The 17031-nt window shown below is 35.8% G+C and overlaps 1 protein-coding gene across 4 annotated transcripts in view; it reads left to right on the top strand.

Annotated features, from left to right (window-relative positions):
- The window catches only part of LOC136849218 (uncharacterized), a 760295-nt gene that overhangs the window by 266046 nt on the left and 477218 nt on the right, over positions 1–17031 (top strand). For all 4 annotated transcript variants that reach the window (XM_067122421.1, XM_067122439.1, XM_067122450.1 and 1 more), the window contains exon 6: positions 15453–15607. In XM_067122421.1, coding sequence (XP_066978522.1) covers positions 15453–15607 — 155 coding nt within the window. The remainder of the gene's footprint in view (positions 1–15452; positions 15608–17031) is intronic.

The raw sequence follows: 17031 nt of genomic DNA on the forward strand, positions 1-17031 counted from the left end.
TAACAAGCTGCTTATGCAAATTGTTAGAGAAAATGGTAAATGCTCGACTAACATGGCACATTCGAGAAAATAAAATTTTAACTCCCACTCAGTTTTGGTCACAGTGAAACAGATCCACATTGGATTCTCTCTGTAACTTAGAAGACCATATACGTAGAGGTTTGAACGAAAACAAATTACTGTAGCTGTCTTTTTTGACATTGGAAAGGCATACGATACCACATGGAGGTATGCTATATTAAAAACTTTACAAAACAACAACATCCGTGGGCATTTACCTAGGTTTATACAGAACTTTTTGACAAACCGCAATTTTCAGGTGAGAATTGATGATGATCTGTTTAGAATATTTCCACTTGAAAATGGTGTTCCACAGGGAAGCATCCTTAGTGGAACACTGTTTACTTTAGCAATCAATGATATCAGTAAAAATCTACCTATTGGCATTAAAAGTAACCTGTACATTTATGATTTTGCCATATATTATTTAGCATCCCGAATAAAACATGCAGAACGAATCATTAATAAAAGCATAGGAAAAATAGATGAATGGGCCTCATCTGTAGGCTTTAAATTTTCCAGAGATAAAACTCAAGCAATCATGTTTTATAAAAATAAAAAGTGGAAAGAAGGTGAAGAAATAGATTTAAAAATCAGAAACCATAGTATACCAATTGGCCAAACAGCAAAATTTTTGGGATTAGTGTTTGATACCCACTTGAACTGGAGAGCCCACATTACATATGTAAAATCTAAAAGTAAAAGAGCATTAAATCTAATTAGAAAATTATCGAAGACTACTTGGGGAGCCGACAGACATACCCTTACTGTGCTGTATAAGGCAACAGTTCTGTCCATCATTGATTATGGAAACGAAGTATATGGCTCGGCATCTGACTCAGTTCTGAAAATGTTAGATCCTGTTCACAATGAAGGCCTTAGAATATGCTCAGGAGCCTTTAGATCATCACCAAAATCATCGTTACAAGTTGAATGTGGAGAACTGCCTTTGTCTCTCCATAGAGAGCTAGTAACAATGAAAAGTGCTTTAAGAATTCAAACTAGTGATTCTCCAACCAAAAAATTATTTGAATTAAGAGATGTATTTATAAACAACCATCCACCACCTTTCCCAATTAGAGCTAGAAGATTGTATGAGTCGTGAATATAAATATACAAGTGCCTGTAATAGTAAAATCACCTCCTCCCTGGACAATGAATAAAACGAGAATTTGCACACACCTCAAGTATTTATCCAAAAGTAACTCATATACAACAGAACACCATAGACAGCATTCAATAGAGCATATAAACCGAAAAGGTCCACATTACGCAATGTATACAGATGGATCTAAATCAGAACACGGGGTAGGATATGCTGCAGTGTCCCAAGACAAAACTTATCAGTTTTCTCTTCCTAATAATGCTTCTGTATTTACAGCAGAATTGTATGGAATTGCCTCAGCTATAAAATTAATTAAAGAATCATCATTCAATAATTTTGTGATTTTCAGTGATTCAAGAAGCGCTATAGAAGCTATTCAAAGTTACAAATCAAACAATAATATAGTACAACAAATTAAATTATATCTCCATAAATTATATAATAATGGAAAAAATGTAGAAATATGTTGGATCCCTGCGCATGTAGGGATCAGAGGAAATGAAGATGCAGACAAAGCAGCTAAAGCAGCAACTCGCATGACAAGATCAAATGTGAATATCCCTGTTACTGATTATGCAACTCACATAAAAATGGGTATCATAAATAAATGGCAATATATATGGGATAAAGAACCTGAAAGTAATAAACTGAAAGAAATAATACCTAATGTTAAAAAATGCTGTTCATCATATCAGAGATAGAGACACACACAAGTAATTTTAACACGCCTCAGAATAGGCCATACTCGTCTGACACATGGGCACTTAATGAACAGCCCACATGGCCTGGCTCCTGAGTGCTCAGAATGCAGAGTAATAATAACGGTCAGACATGTGTTATGTGAATGTCCAAAGTATGACCAACAACGAATGTCTACTTTTGGAAATAGATCAGTGAAAGAAATTTTGTCAGAATCTTTCACATTTTCAATCGTTCCAATTTTGATGTTCTTGAAGAACTGTAATTTAATTAATAAAATATAAAAATAAGTAAATAATAAAAGCATGAAAACCCTTTTAACATTTGAATTTTACAAAGACAAAAATTTTAAAAATTTTGTTTAATTTATATTCTGAATTTTAATATACCATTTTAGTATGTATGTAAGGAAGTCTGAGTAAATGTATTTATTGTATGAGAGGATGTGCTTATGTGCAGTTTTTAATTTAATTTTAATTCATTCATCTTTGTATTGGATGATCTATTGGGTCCTAGCGCTTGACTTCAGGCCTGGAACTAGTATTTTAATCAAATCCTTCGGGCCAGCCCTATGAGAGCTGAAAGTCAGCTCAGTGGTCTGGTTAAACTACTTTAATAATATAATAATAGCAAGAGGACCTACAGCTTATTGTGGAATCCGAATGACATGATAACGAGAAATGAATCTCTATCACCAGAAATAAATTTCCCTAATTCTTCATTGGCTGGTCAGAGAATCGAACGCGGGCCCAGCAGAGTGCTAGCCGAGAACGATACCAACCCGTCCAATGAGGAACTCGTTACAAGTTACAGTACTGTACATACCCTTTAATAAAATGTGGAAAAAGCATAAATGTATAAAAAAAGGCTGTAACAAGTTAAAACACCTTCCTGCCCCTCTCCACCCATCCCACACTACATCCCCCCCCCTCTCAGCCAGGGAACTCCTCCCTTGCTCCACCTACCTTACCAAAACAACCTCTTGTAAACTGCCTTACTGCTGCTCCCCTTCCATGGTGCTCAGCCATCTGAACTCCCCCCTCCCCCCACTTTGGAAATTTCTCAAGGCCTCAAATATCCCCCAAAGCCATTCTCAACCTCTTTATAAGTGTAAGCAATGTTACCAACATTTCCTTAGACTGTGCAGTATTGCAAACCATCAGAGAGCAGTTTTTAAAATTTTTTAAATTTATATAAATATAGCCTATATATATTCTTTGGTCCCTGTCCAGTGGTGATGGATATGTCGAGTATCAGAAAATGAAGATCTGGATATTGAGGGATTACTGTAACATGCTTAGGATGGGGATGATCAAACTCTTGTAATACTCTCAGTCCCATGGAGCAGGCTTGGCTTACAATTCAGCCACCCTAATTGTTTTGGTGCCTTCCCCATTAGAGAGCTCTGACTGATGCCATGTGCAGAAGGAAAAACTCCATGAAAGACATATCTTTTCAAGATTTTCATGTTTATTTTTAGATTTTGAGGTTTGTTTCTTTTATCTCTCTCTTTTGTATGTGACTAATTCTGATGACATAAATACCCCTGGACCCCTTGATAACCCTTTGGCAGAGATGATGATACCTGGCTAAAATCATCAGTGGCAATTCCCCACAAACAAATAATGGACAAGCCAATTTGGACTATAGTTATGTTAAGGGAGAAAATTCCCATAAAAGTTAGATAATTATAATGATAATGACATTGAAAAGAAGATGCTCTGTTTTATGTTAATTAATTTAGAAACTAATTTACATGCTGTATGAAGCATGTGAGCATTATGGAACAATTGTCAAAATGAGAACCTTAATATATGTAATGAAAAGTGGAATGCTTGGATATCATATAGTAACCACAAGAAAGCTTTTAAGGCAAGTTGCAGTATTACTAATATCAGAATTCAGAAGGTAACTTTAAGTGCATTCTCTGTGAAAACATTCCTATTGGTTTGTACGTTTACCAACCTGCAGACTGGACCAAGAAACAAATAATTTACAAGCAGATATACTCTGAGAAAACTTAAACCTCCAGTGTGGCTCTTTTCAACAGCTAGCAAGGATAATGGTAATTACTTTAAAATGGAAGATTTTTTAGAAGTTTGGATTAATAAGATCTAGTGATATCTCCAGTTTTGGGCGAAAGTGTCCTTATTCATGTAGTCTCCTACGCAGTCACATATGTTTTGGAATTGAAAAACAGTAGTGAAATGGTGATTGATGTTAAACCCCAATTAAATTTGAGTTAAGGGAGGGCCATGGTCTTCAACAGAGATCTTTATGAATTCATAGAAGAGGAGATATTAGTAGAAATGTGGAAGTTACACTAGGTTCCTAAGACATCTCTGATTGTTCTTATTTTTGAGGGGCCTTATAATACCCTTCCATGTACACACTGAAAGTGAAAGAATAGCAGTCAGGTAATGAAAACAGAGTCCACTAAAATGTTACAGTTATTTCAAGTATGGACACCCTTTTGTAAAAATAAAAAAAAATGTGGTACTTGCTCTTTTCCTGAACGTGGAGATTGCACACTTGAGGCCAACAATTTAAAATTGAAGCAGCAGCCCTGAACAAATCTTTACAGAACAGGTAAGTATAGGACATGCTGAAAGATTACTAAATAAGGTCAAAATTTATGCTAGGGCAATGAAGACAAAGGAAAATTTATGACTAGATACAGACGCTCCTCTCATTACGAACTTCAAGATACAAACAACCATGATCGTAAATTAGAGTTTGTTCAGAGCACTCCATCCGCCACACACAAGTTCAAATGTTATAGTATGCACTTTGGCTTAGTTACAATTTCTGCCACTACCCACGCTGAAGAGCACCATAGCTGATGCCAGTACTGTACACGGTCCCAGACTCCTGAGCCCATGCCAGTGATAAGACGTGATCGCTTGTGCTCCGAGTAATTCTTGTGATTTTATTGTAAAATATCTAGCCCATCCTTTATCTGTCATGGCTGATGGTGAGTGTACAGCAAGTGAAGTTAGTGGTAGTGGTAAAAAGCTGCAAGCTATCTCAGTGGAAACAAAAGTGGCAATTATAAAGAAATTAGAGTGATGAAATAATGGTTGAGGTAGCACGCCGGTAGAATATGAATCGCTTGACTATCAGCACAATTTTTAAGAACAAAGATAGAATTATGGAACATGTAAAAAGTTCTGTGCCAATGCAGTCAACAATTATAAGTAACGGTAGGGGGAGGTTGGTAGAAGAAATGGAAAAACACTTGGATGTCGGGATGGAATACTAGAGACAAAGATGTGTACTGCTTAGAATCATGCTCATTCAGGAAAAGGCTAAAAGCCTTTTCAGTGACCTGAAGGCTAAGGCTGGCAAAAGCACTGAAAATGAAACATTTGCTGCAAGTCATGGATGGCTTCATCATTTCAAAAAAACATGCTAACTTGCATTACATGTCCATTACTGGTGAGTCATTGAGCACCGACAAGGCAACTGAAAAATTTCCCAATATACTCAAGGAAAGTAATTGATAAGGCAGGTTATACCCTGCAGCAGATTTTTGATATAGATTAGACAGGTCTTTTCTGGAAAAAAATGCCAGAAAAAACATACATCAGTCATAAAGAGAAGACGATGCCAGGATTTAAGGCAGCAAAGGATAGGCTAACTTTACTGCTGGGTGGCAACTTGCGCATTGGGACTCTTTAATCTAAAACCTCTCCTCGTGTATCACGCAGCAAATCCACGGGCACTGAAAAATATCACGAAAAGTTCTCTACCTGTCACCTGGATGTCCAATAACAAAGCCTGGGTTACTCTTGCTCTATTTGAAGACTGGTTTTTTCATCACTTTGTTCCCAAAGTCAAGCTGTACTGCCGTAAGAATGGTATTCCTTTCAGGATTCTCTTAATTTTGGATATTGCCCCTGGTTACCCACTGCACTTAGATGATTTCGATTTCCATTCCGGATATTAAAATTGTTTATTTACCCCCAACACAACTTATTTGATTCAGCCGATGAATCAAAGCGTAATAGTAAGTTTCAAGAAATATTACACTCGCCATACATGCAGGCAAGCATTGAAGGAGGTAAATGCCCCAGGTGTGACCTTATGGGACTTCTGGAAGGGTTACAACATTTACAACTATATAAAGAATATTGATGCTGCATGGTGTGAGGTGAGTGACATGAACATGAATGGAACTCGGAAGGCTATGTGACCACAGTTTAACAGTTTCAAGGGATTAATCAAGAAAAGGAAGCAAAGGGAATCCTTAACAGTCTGTCTCGTTGACAGAAGTGAAAAGTTACAGCTTGACTTAGGGGAAGAGGACTTTCAATTGAAGAGCTGGTTGAGAGTCATTCTGAGGAGTTGGTGAATGAGGATTTAATGGTACTGGAAGAAATGCAAAGAACAGAAGAATGTGAAGAAGAAGAAAAAGAAGAAGAAGGAGAACTTGTTCCTTTAAAGAAGTCTGAAACAAAAGTGATGGCAGAGGGCTTTTCTCTCATAGAAAAAGCATTGACTGTTTTTGAGAATCAGGTCCCAAATGTTGAGAGATATCAAGAGTAGCAACAACTATCAGTGATGCTATGCAGTGTTATCGTATCATATACAATGAAAAAAAAAGAAAAACAATACAAACTTCCTTAGACCAATTCTTTCAACCATTGCTTTCAACCTTAAGAGCCTCCCCACCTCCATTGACTGCTTCCTCCCCAAATGAATAAGAAAGTGATGTCAAAGAAATCCTTGCTGAAGCAATCCTTCCCAAAGAAAGTGATGCAGAAGGAAGAAATGCCAATTTCTCCTTCCTGAAGAAGACATTGACGACCTGCCACCCCTGTAATTCCACACTGCCTCTTCCCCTCTCATCACCACACAGTGGAAAATATAATCATTTATGAAAAATTGAGAGCACAATTCCATTGTGCAGTGAAAGCACCTAGATGGAATTCATGGTCATCCTTTGTTTCCATGGTAAACAGTAGAATACTGCCATCTTGTGGTCGGAGGAAAGTAAGAAAAATAGCAGGCAGATATACACCACATCCACCTCCCACTTTAACAGTGAATGGTCAATACATGGCAAGAGCATCCAAAGTAGTAATGCTGTGGCTGAACATTTTTTCAGCATATGCAAATCTAAAGTTACTCCAGGTCAGTCACCAACATAGTTATGCAGAAAAACAGATGTTACTAGATTTTGCAGCAGAAAACAAGGACTTTTACAATCAATCTTCCCCTTACTGAAAGAGTTTGCTTTAGTTCTAGCAACTTGTAATAATACAGCCCCGAGTCTCTGATGAGATATGATAAACAATGATAAAGTATGAATTTGTAAACACCAAGTTATGTATAGTAAGTATAATTAACAGAATACAGTATGGGGTGATACCAGTTACCCTAAAATTTTGGAACTGTCCTTTATCTTAAGTTTTTCAAACCTGGAAAAGACCCTTTTTTTACCAGCAAATTATCAGCTAATTGTTCTGACATCCTGTTTATGTAAAATCATGGAAAAGATGGTAAATGCAAATGTGGTTTCCCTAGAATACACTCAAGTACTGATCTGATTAATCTTGAATCCTCCATCATGTGACTATTTTTTTTTTAACCTCAAAAAGGTATGTGGCACTCCTTGTAGGCATGGTATTATTAAAACTATACATGCATTAAGTTTTAAAGAATTACATTTGTTCATCTAGGTATTTTTGTTACATCAGTTTTCCCAAGTCATATCAGGTGATGCCCTATCTGAGGAAAAATGCCAGGAAGGAGTTCCCCAAGGTTGTGTGCTGACTGTGACATCATTTGCCTTAATAATGGCATACCTATTCATATCATTTACTGGAAAATGAATGGCAATGGTTGAAAGGAAACTTCAATTGGTTGTAGAAATGAAGAGTTTTAAATTTTCTTAAAGTAGAACTGTTATAGTGTGCTGTTTGTGGAATACATCATGGGCTAGCAAATTCCATATGTAGAAGCAACCTGGATTTTAGGATTAACTTTTGACCATGGAATGACTTGGATGCTTAGAATATATTGAATGTACTGGGCTACACATAGGGTGCTGATAGAAAATGCTATTAAACTTACATAATGCTCTTAGCTTTTTGAAACTCAGCTATGGGTGTGAAATATATTCATCAGTCATACCAAGCTGTTAAAGATTTAAGATGCTGTATAGCATGCATTAACTAGGTTGGCCAAAGGTGCTTTTAGCATTTTACCCATTCCAGGCCTTCTAGCATATACTGGTAAGCTACCTTTAAGACCTTCATTGTTGGTCTTCCATCACACAGGGTTGGTACAGGTTACAAAGAAACCAAACTCTTTAGCCTTTCAGACTGCTAACTGCAAATATTATTCTAGGTACTGTGATTCACACCCCAGATCTCCACAACCCTTTGGATATAGGGTAAAACAAACTTTGAATAATCTTCATGTTGCCAGCAATGAAGTGCTTCCATTCAAAATTATCCGAGATAACATTTTGACATTTTGTTATTGGCGCTAAAAAGAATATGACAGATGTGGAATCCTGCTAGATTTTAATGGAACATATTGAACTTAAAAGATCAGTTTTTATATTTAATGATTGCTCCAAATCTAGTGCTAGTGTTGGACTTGGTATATATAATGTTGTAATTATTTTTATTAAAAAGTATGCTGCCCCACATGACATCTCTACTTCAGAATGGTATGGGATATTAACTGCTATTGAGAGAATAGCAACTATTGATGAAGGAAATTTTATCATATATAGTGATGACTCAAAAAGTGTTTTACAAAATCTAAGTACATTTAACTTGACTAATCCATTGATTTAAAAAATTCAAGGTGTCTATTAAATTAAATGCAAAGGCAAGGAAGTAAAATTTAGTTTGGTCCAGCACATAGAGTTTCTGATAATGAAGAGGCTGACAAACTAGCAAAAGAAGCTGTAGCTGACTTGCTTCCAGGGAAATATAAGTTTCTGTGTGTCAGCTTCTTACCAAATATCAGATCACTTGTTAGGAGTATATGGTAGGAATCTTGGAATACAGTATGAAAGCAATTACAAGTGTCATATTTCCTTAGAAGTATAGCAAACTCAGAAAATGGGAAACTGCACTATTCCATCTAAGGACATGGGATTGACTATACAGTTGAACCTTAAAACCGACATTCTGTGGTCAGGGAACTCCTGTGGTTTGGCTTGATTTTGAATCAGCCACCATAAGTTCATTGTGTGGCCACAAGGGCGGCGCCACGTATTGTTTAAAACTTCCCAACATCAAAAATTTGCCTTATTTCTTTTGTTTCTATGAAAATAATTGTCAGTAATGAAAATAAGTAATGTCAAATATATTTTCAATATTAACTTTAAAGAATAAATATATATTTTTTAAAGATTCTACTTGAGAAGGCCCTACCAAGTCAAAACTCTTAATCAGAACAATGAGACATTTGGCACCACACGAATTCGTTACTCTTAAGAGTGCCTGAAAGACATAGTTGATACGGTTTTGATCATTTGTTTTATATAGCTATATATTTACTCATGAGATCAGATGATGGTAGAGGTAAGAAGCACAAGCATAAATCTTTATCTATGCTAGAAATTGTTTCTCCTGTTAGCATATGTTTTTTAGTGTCAATTTTCCTCAGTAGATGGCGGTGTGCTTTGTTTACGTTTTGATGGCGACGTTTGAGTGATCGCCAAAATTAATGACGAAGAAACTAATAGCGATAATTATGAAGATAGTAAATTTAGGAGATGAAAGTCACTGATAATATTCTGCAGATTTTGAGAGAAGTTTAAGTACTGTAGTTGACTTACGGTTAGACTAACTCAGGGAATCTAGGGTAAATGTGTTAAAAGTACACTATTTTCAAGAAAATTATACACTATGAAGTAATAAAGTGATAAAAGCGGTGTCGGAACTTAGCCAAGTAGTAGGGTAAGTCGGCAACTAGGCTATTTGCATGTGCAATTAACTTGCAAGACTATGTTTACATAGGGGCTTCATTTTTAGGAATGTATTCTATATTCCGGGATTTTCTGTAGTCTAGCACAAGACTGTGTTTGCATAGGGCTTCGTTTTTTAGGAATGTATTCTATATTCCATGATTTTCTGTAGTCCAGCAGTGGCCTGGTCCCAAGGTTCCTGGATTTAAGAGATTGGACTGTACCTTGATGACCACTTGGTCCCTTTGACAGTCAAAACATTTGCTAATTGAATGCCCCAGTCTTAGAGCATTACGAGTGACCTTGTCTCTGAGGCCTATGACAAGAATGGCCAGTACATTCCAGCCAGAGTCCTTGGAGCAAATGTTTACAATGCCAGTGGCATTTTTAGATTTGTATCAGAAGCAGGTCTTCTGCAAAACAGTAGATATATTTTTTTATAATCTTGTCATTGAATCCATAGTTTTATAAGGATTTTCTCATTCTCAGTGAATATCAGAGTCTGACCTTAGTTGTCATGATGCCAGAGAATCTTAATCAGTCAATCAATCACACTTTCCATATTTTTTCCCAGTTATTTGCGCAGACCCTTTCACCCTCTTAGCTTCGCCCTTCTCTCATCCTACCATCATCCATCATACAGTACTCTTGAATACCAATACAAATCCACCATCCATATAAGCATTCACTGCTCCATCCTCTTGGTTCCCATTTACCTGCCCTTGCACCAGTTGAAAAATTGAATCTCACTGATTTTTGTTGTTTTTTTCTCTGTCTGTAATTAGTATTCAAGGCCCTTTTTCTCACCCTGCAGCTGAATGCCTTTATTAACTGTCTATATACTTTTTAGTTCTCTATCCAGAAATGTAATAAAAGCCATGGAGCTGTAACTTCCCTCTCTTTTGGCCCCATTTTGATGGTAAACCAGTCACTTTCAATTTCTTTATTCTAACATAAGCTTCATTTCTACCATAAGAACTAAAGACTTATTGTACACACCATATCCTTAACACCTTCCACATTGCCTCTCTATTAGTTCTAACATATGCCTTTTGTAGTTCCATGTATTCTATGCATGGCTGTTTACCTTTAAAATTTCACAAAATTGTTTCTTAAACACTGACTTAACACCCTCAGCCTCTTCCAAACCTGCATTGTTCTTATTCTGTTAATCATATTGTCACATGTTTTTCAAATAAAATTCCTGTGGGACCTTTCCCTTATGTAGACATAATATACAAAACCTGTTCAATCACTCAGATATCACTCACAACCATACTGCAGCATCTCACTTGTAATCCTGCAGTTTCTGGTGTCTTTCCATTCTTCAGCCTTATAGTTTCCCTCCTTACATCCTCAGCTGTCACTTCAAGTGTTCTTGAATTCACACTAACCCTTTCCACAGTTCCTCAGTCAGCTCTCCCTCTCTTTGATTTTCCACATTCAACTAATCTTCAAAATACTTGTTTGACCCCAGGACTGTATTCACTTAAACACCATCTCTCCATTTTTTCTGCACTTCCCATGGAACAACCTATTCTCCTTTAACCTCTTCTTTACCGACAATTTGTTTGGGGGGTACGAGGAGTACCACCATTCAAGACTATTGCATAGTACCAAGTACATGAAGATGGTACGCTTGTACCACCAACCTTCCTCTTTTCAGCTCTAGACCACTGATGATTTTGTAAATTCAGTTTGAAGGGTTTGGAGCAAAACAAAAAGTATTGGCACTCCCAGGCGTAATGAAGCAAAAGAAACAGTATTGCTGGCTATAGATTCAGACATTTGGATACATACTGTGTATACATACATGCACACACATAAACATATAGTCTCTCTCTCAAATAGATGATAAAAAAGTTAGTCTAGTATTTGGAAACAAGTGTAATCTCTCTCAGAAATGAAAATATGTTACATGGTAGCACTCACTGTATTCATGCTTATGAGTGGAAGGGAACGTAATTTCACTTTGTGCTTCTGGGCAGCTGGAGTATCTAGTAGGCTGATGTTTTGTACCAACCCCTTGGGGATGCATAAAAAATGTGTATATCAGTATTCTTAAAATTATATATATATATATATATAATATATATATATATGGTTTGTATATATATAATATATATATATATATTTTATATATATATATATATATATATAGACCAATATACTATATATATATATATATATATATATATATATATATATATATATATATATATACTCCCAGGGTTTGGCTTCTTGGTAAATTATAACCTTGGCTACCATATACTGTACATGTAATGAATCTCTTCTCCTATGTAAAGTTGTAATTTCAGTATTGCATTTGCTCATCCCATAAATCAGTTGATTCAGACATTTGCATTTGCTCATCCCATAAATCAGTTGTAATTTCGTATGTAGCTTTTGCTCATCCCATAAATCAGTTGTAATTTCGTATGTACATTTGCTCATCCCAGCTTTTGCTCATCCCATAAACATATAGTAGCATTTGCTCATCCCATAAATCAGTTGTAATTTCGTATGTAGCTTTTGCTCATCCCATAAATCTGTAGCATTTGCTCATCCCATAAAAGTTGTAGATGATCCCATAAATCAGTTGTAATTTCATATGTGGCATTTGCTCATCCCATAAATCAGTTGTAAGTATTAGCTTTGCTCATCCCATAAATCAGTTGTAATTTCATATGTAGCATTTGCTCATCCCATAAATCAGTTGTAATTTCGTATGTAGCATTTGCTCATCCAATAAATCAGTTGTAATTTCAGATTTGCTCAATAAATCAGAAAATATTTGCTCATCCCATAAATCAGTTGTAATTTCATCACATTTGTCATTCAGTTGTAATTTCATATGTAGCATTTGTGTTGATGTAGCTTTTGCTCATCCCATAAATCAGTTGTAATTTCATGTAGCATTTGCTCATCCCATAAATCAGTTGTAATTTCTGGGCTCATCCCATAAATCAGTATGTAGCATTTGCTCATCCCATAAATCAGTTGTAATTTCAGTCATCCCATAAATCAGTTGTAGCATTTGCTCATCCCATAAATCAGTTGTAATTTCATATGTAGCATTTGCTCATCCCATAAATTGCTCATCCCATAAATCAGTTGTAATTTCATATGTAGCATTTGCTCATCCCATAAATCAGTTGTAATTTCATATGTAGCTTTTGCTCATCCCATAAATCAGTTGTAATTTCATATGTAGCATTTGCTCATCCCATAAATCAGTTGTAATTTCTATGTAGCATTTGTCATCCCATAAAATGTTGTAATTTCATAATATATTTATATATCATCAGTTGTATTTCATATAGCATTTGCTCATTTATCCCATAAATCAGTTGTAATATATATAGCATTTGCTCATCCCATAAATCAGTTGTAATTTCGTATGTAGCATTTGCTCATCCCATAAATCAGTTGTAATTTCATATGTAGCATTTGCTCATCCCATAAATCAGTTGTATATATGTAGCATTTGCTCATCCCATAAATCAGTTGTAATTTCATATTTGTAGCATTTGCTCATCCCATAAATCAGTTGTAATTTCATATGTAGCATTTGCTCATCCCATAAATAGTTGTAATTTGCTTTTGCTCATCCCATAAATCAGTTGTAATTTCATATGTAGCTTTTGCTCATCCCATAAATCAGTTGTAATTTCATATGTAGCATTTGCTCATCCCATAAATCAGTTGTAATTCATATGTAGCATTTGCTCATCCCATAAATCAGTTGTATTTGTATGTAGCTTTTGCTCATCCCATAAATCAGTAAATTTTATCATCCCATAAATCAGTTGTAATTTCATATTTGCTTTTCATCCCATAAATCAGCATTTGCTTCCCATAAATCAGTTGTAATTTCATATGTAGCTTTTGCTCATCCATATAAATCAGTTGTAATTTCATGTAGCATTTGCTCATCCCATAAATCAGTTGTAATTTCATATGTAGCATTTGCTCATCCCATAAATCAGTTGTAATTTCATATCAGCATTTGTCCCATAAATCAGTTGTAATTTCGTATGTAGCATTTGCTCATCCAATAAATCAGTTGTAATTTCATATGTAGCATTTGCTCATCCCATAAATCAGTTGTAATTTCGTATGTAGCATTTGCTCATCCCATAAATCAGTTGTAATTTCATATGTAGCATTTGCTCATCCCATAAATCAGTTGTAATTTCATATGTAGCTTTTGCTCATCCCATAAATCAGTTGTAATTTCATATGTAGCATTTGCTCATCCCATAAATCAGTTGTAATTTCATATGTAGCATTTGCTCATCCCATAAATCAGTTGTAATTTCATTTGCTCATCCCATAAATCATGTAATTTCATATTTGCTCATCCCATAAATCAGTTGTAATTTCATATGTAGCATTTGCTCATCCCATAAATCAGTTGTAATTTCATATGTAGCATTTGCTCATCCCATAAATCAGCTTTGTAAAAGTTGTAATTTCATATGTAGCATTTGCTCATCCCATAAATCAAATTTCATATGTAGCATTTGCTCATCCCATAAATCAGTTTGTATGTAGCTTTTTCATCCATAAATCAGTTATGTAGCATTTGCTCATCCCATAAATCAGTTGTAATGTAGCTTTTGCTCATCCCATAAATCAGTTGTAATTTCATATGTAGCATTTGCTCATCCCATAAATCATATGTAGCATTTGCTCATCCCATAAATCAGTTGTAATTTCATATGTAGCATTTGCTCATCCCATAAATCAGTTGTAATTTCATATGTAGCATTTGCTCATCCCATAAATCAGTTGTATTTGCTCATCCCATAAATCAGTTGTATGTAGCTTTTGCTCATCCCATAAATCACTATGACCTATCTTGTAATTTATATATATCCCATCATCTAGCATTTGCTCATCCCATAAATCCATTTGCTCATCCCATAAATCATAATTTCATATGTAGCATTTGCTCATCCCATAAATCAATTTTATGTCATTTGCTCATCCCATAAATCAGTTGTAATTTCATATGTAGCATTTGCTCATCCCATAAATCAGTTGTAATTTCATTATAATTACATTTGCTCATCCCATAAATCATATTTCAGTTGTAATTTCATGTAACTTTTGCTCATCCCATAAATCAGTTGTAATTTCATATGTAGCTTTTGCTTTAATATGTAGCATTTGCTCATCCCATAAATCAGTTGTAATTTCGTATGTAGCTTTTGCTCATCCCATAAATCATAATTTCTATGTAGCTTTTGCTCATCCCATATTTGCTCATCCCATAAAAGATCCCATAAATCACTATGACCTATCTTGAAATTTATATATATGTCGTGATAATTTATTTTAATTACATGTAGAGAAATATTTCACTACAACCTTTCCAACTTTAACCTCTATCTAAACATATTTCAACCAAGATCCATATATGTATATACAGTTTACAGGTGTTTTTTTAAAAGCTTACATTAGGATTATCAATTGTGCTTTTAAGTATGACATATGGGACTTTTCTGTTGTATTTTTGCCATTTATTTAGCAAAAAGTGTTCATGAAGATTTGGAAGATGAAGGTACTACTATAGTTGTTAATAATCCCTTCTCTTCTAGTTACAGTTTTGTTTGAATTATTGTAACTTGCAATGTTTCATTTTCTTAGGAGTGGCAACTGGACAAGTAACAGCATCACAGCTTGTAAGTTCATTGAACTGTGTTTCATTGACCCCTAGTCAGCGCGATGCCATTGTAACAGTTTTGAAATTTCTCAATGATCAGCAACAACGTTCATCCCTTACTCCATCACCAACACCCCAAGTAAGTAGCTTTTATTATGTATGAAAGCACAGAATGCAAATATCAATACAGTAAAGGCCATTATCCTTATTCCTCATGACTTTAGGGTTGGTGGATAACAGGAGAGTTTAGATACCTGAAAGTAGTTTAGTTATACATGTCACCCACGTCTGTGTCCCTTTCACTTCTAGGGCTTTTATTCCTTCACCTGAGACTCCGTCTGCCAACTGGCAATGGTACAGCTGCCTTGGTTGAACCCTCACAACTGGAAGTTCCTCATAATGAGATCCCAAATGATGCCTGGACAAAGTTTAAGAAAAAGATCTGCATGGAGATCTTGCATGGTATCAAGGAAGCCCTGATACAAAATGCCACCATACTCAGGACATTACTGAAGATTCCCATCAGGAATTCAGGGTAACCTGATATTTTCAACCCTTAGGAAAGAGATTGAAATGTCTTCAAAGGCCACCCACATGGGCATAGGTATTCATGCAGTGAGGTACTTGGAGCAGGTTATCTAAAAAGCCCAAGGCTAATTGTAGAGTTCCTAGATGCTCATTTAGATTGGACCTTGATTCTCAGAGTGATGTGCTTCCTGCTCCCTTGGTTCTGACCAGTGTTAGCCCTCAGACCAACTTAGATAATGACCTCCCTGGCTGGTGAATCAGAGACACCTACACCCAACTCCTGACTTTGATATCAACAACCCTTAGCAAGTTGTCTTGATGTATTTCTTCTTGCTGAATGGTAAATGGTTTATCAAGGACAAAAGACAATGATCAAAGTGGAAAATGTAGAAATTTAGGACAGAGCTGCTGCCTTCTAGAATTGCACCTGGTTCCTATTTCCATTGGAATACAGAAACCATCAAAGGAGATGGTCATCCTCGTTGGTGTGGTCACCAAAACAATCAAGGCCACATTTTCTGGCTTCAACAGAAATTATGGTACTTTGGCCATCCTGGAGATTTTGGCACCTCTCTGTGTGGCCCCAGCCTTCTACCCCTTTGCCATTAAAACAGTCATGTGGAAGCAGATTTTGAAGACGTTGCACACTATGATTTTTTGGAATGGCACCACAGGGCCTGGAGAGAAGCATTGGTGAGTTCAAAATGTCATTCTCTAAAGTCTATCAATGTCACCTCATTGATACATTCCTCCCCTTCTGTCATGATCTCTTTGAGGACACAGAACAAGCCTGTTGAGTAAGCTGGAATCTGGGAAACAACATTGCCAAGAGTTCTACTCCAAAAAAACCTTTATGAGGAACATCCAGCTCTGAAGGTTGAACCAGGTCAGTGGTATCATTGCCATTTGGTAGATAAGGGAGTATTGGGAGCGTTAGGAGAAGTGGGAGGAACATTTATAGTGGGTGACACAAATATTTTATTACAGTAGTATACTTAAACCAAAGGTACTCTTTGTGCAATGCAGATAGTTTAA

The sequence above is a fragment of the Macrobrachium rosenbergii genome, chromosome 2 (genome assembly GCF_040412425.1).
Source record: "Macrobrachium rosenbergii isolate ZJJX-2024 chromosome 2, ASM4041242v1, whole genome shotgun sequence".
Lineage (NCBI taxonomy): Eukaryota > Metazoa > Arthropoda > Malacostraca > Decapoda > Palaemonidae > Macrobrachium > Macrobrachium rosenbergii.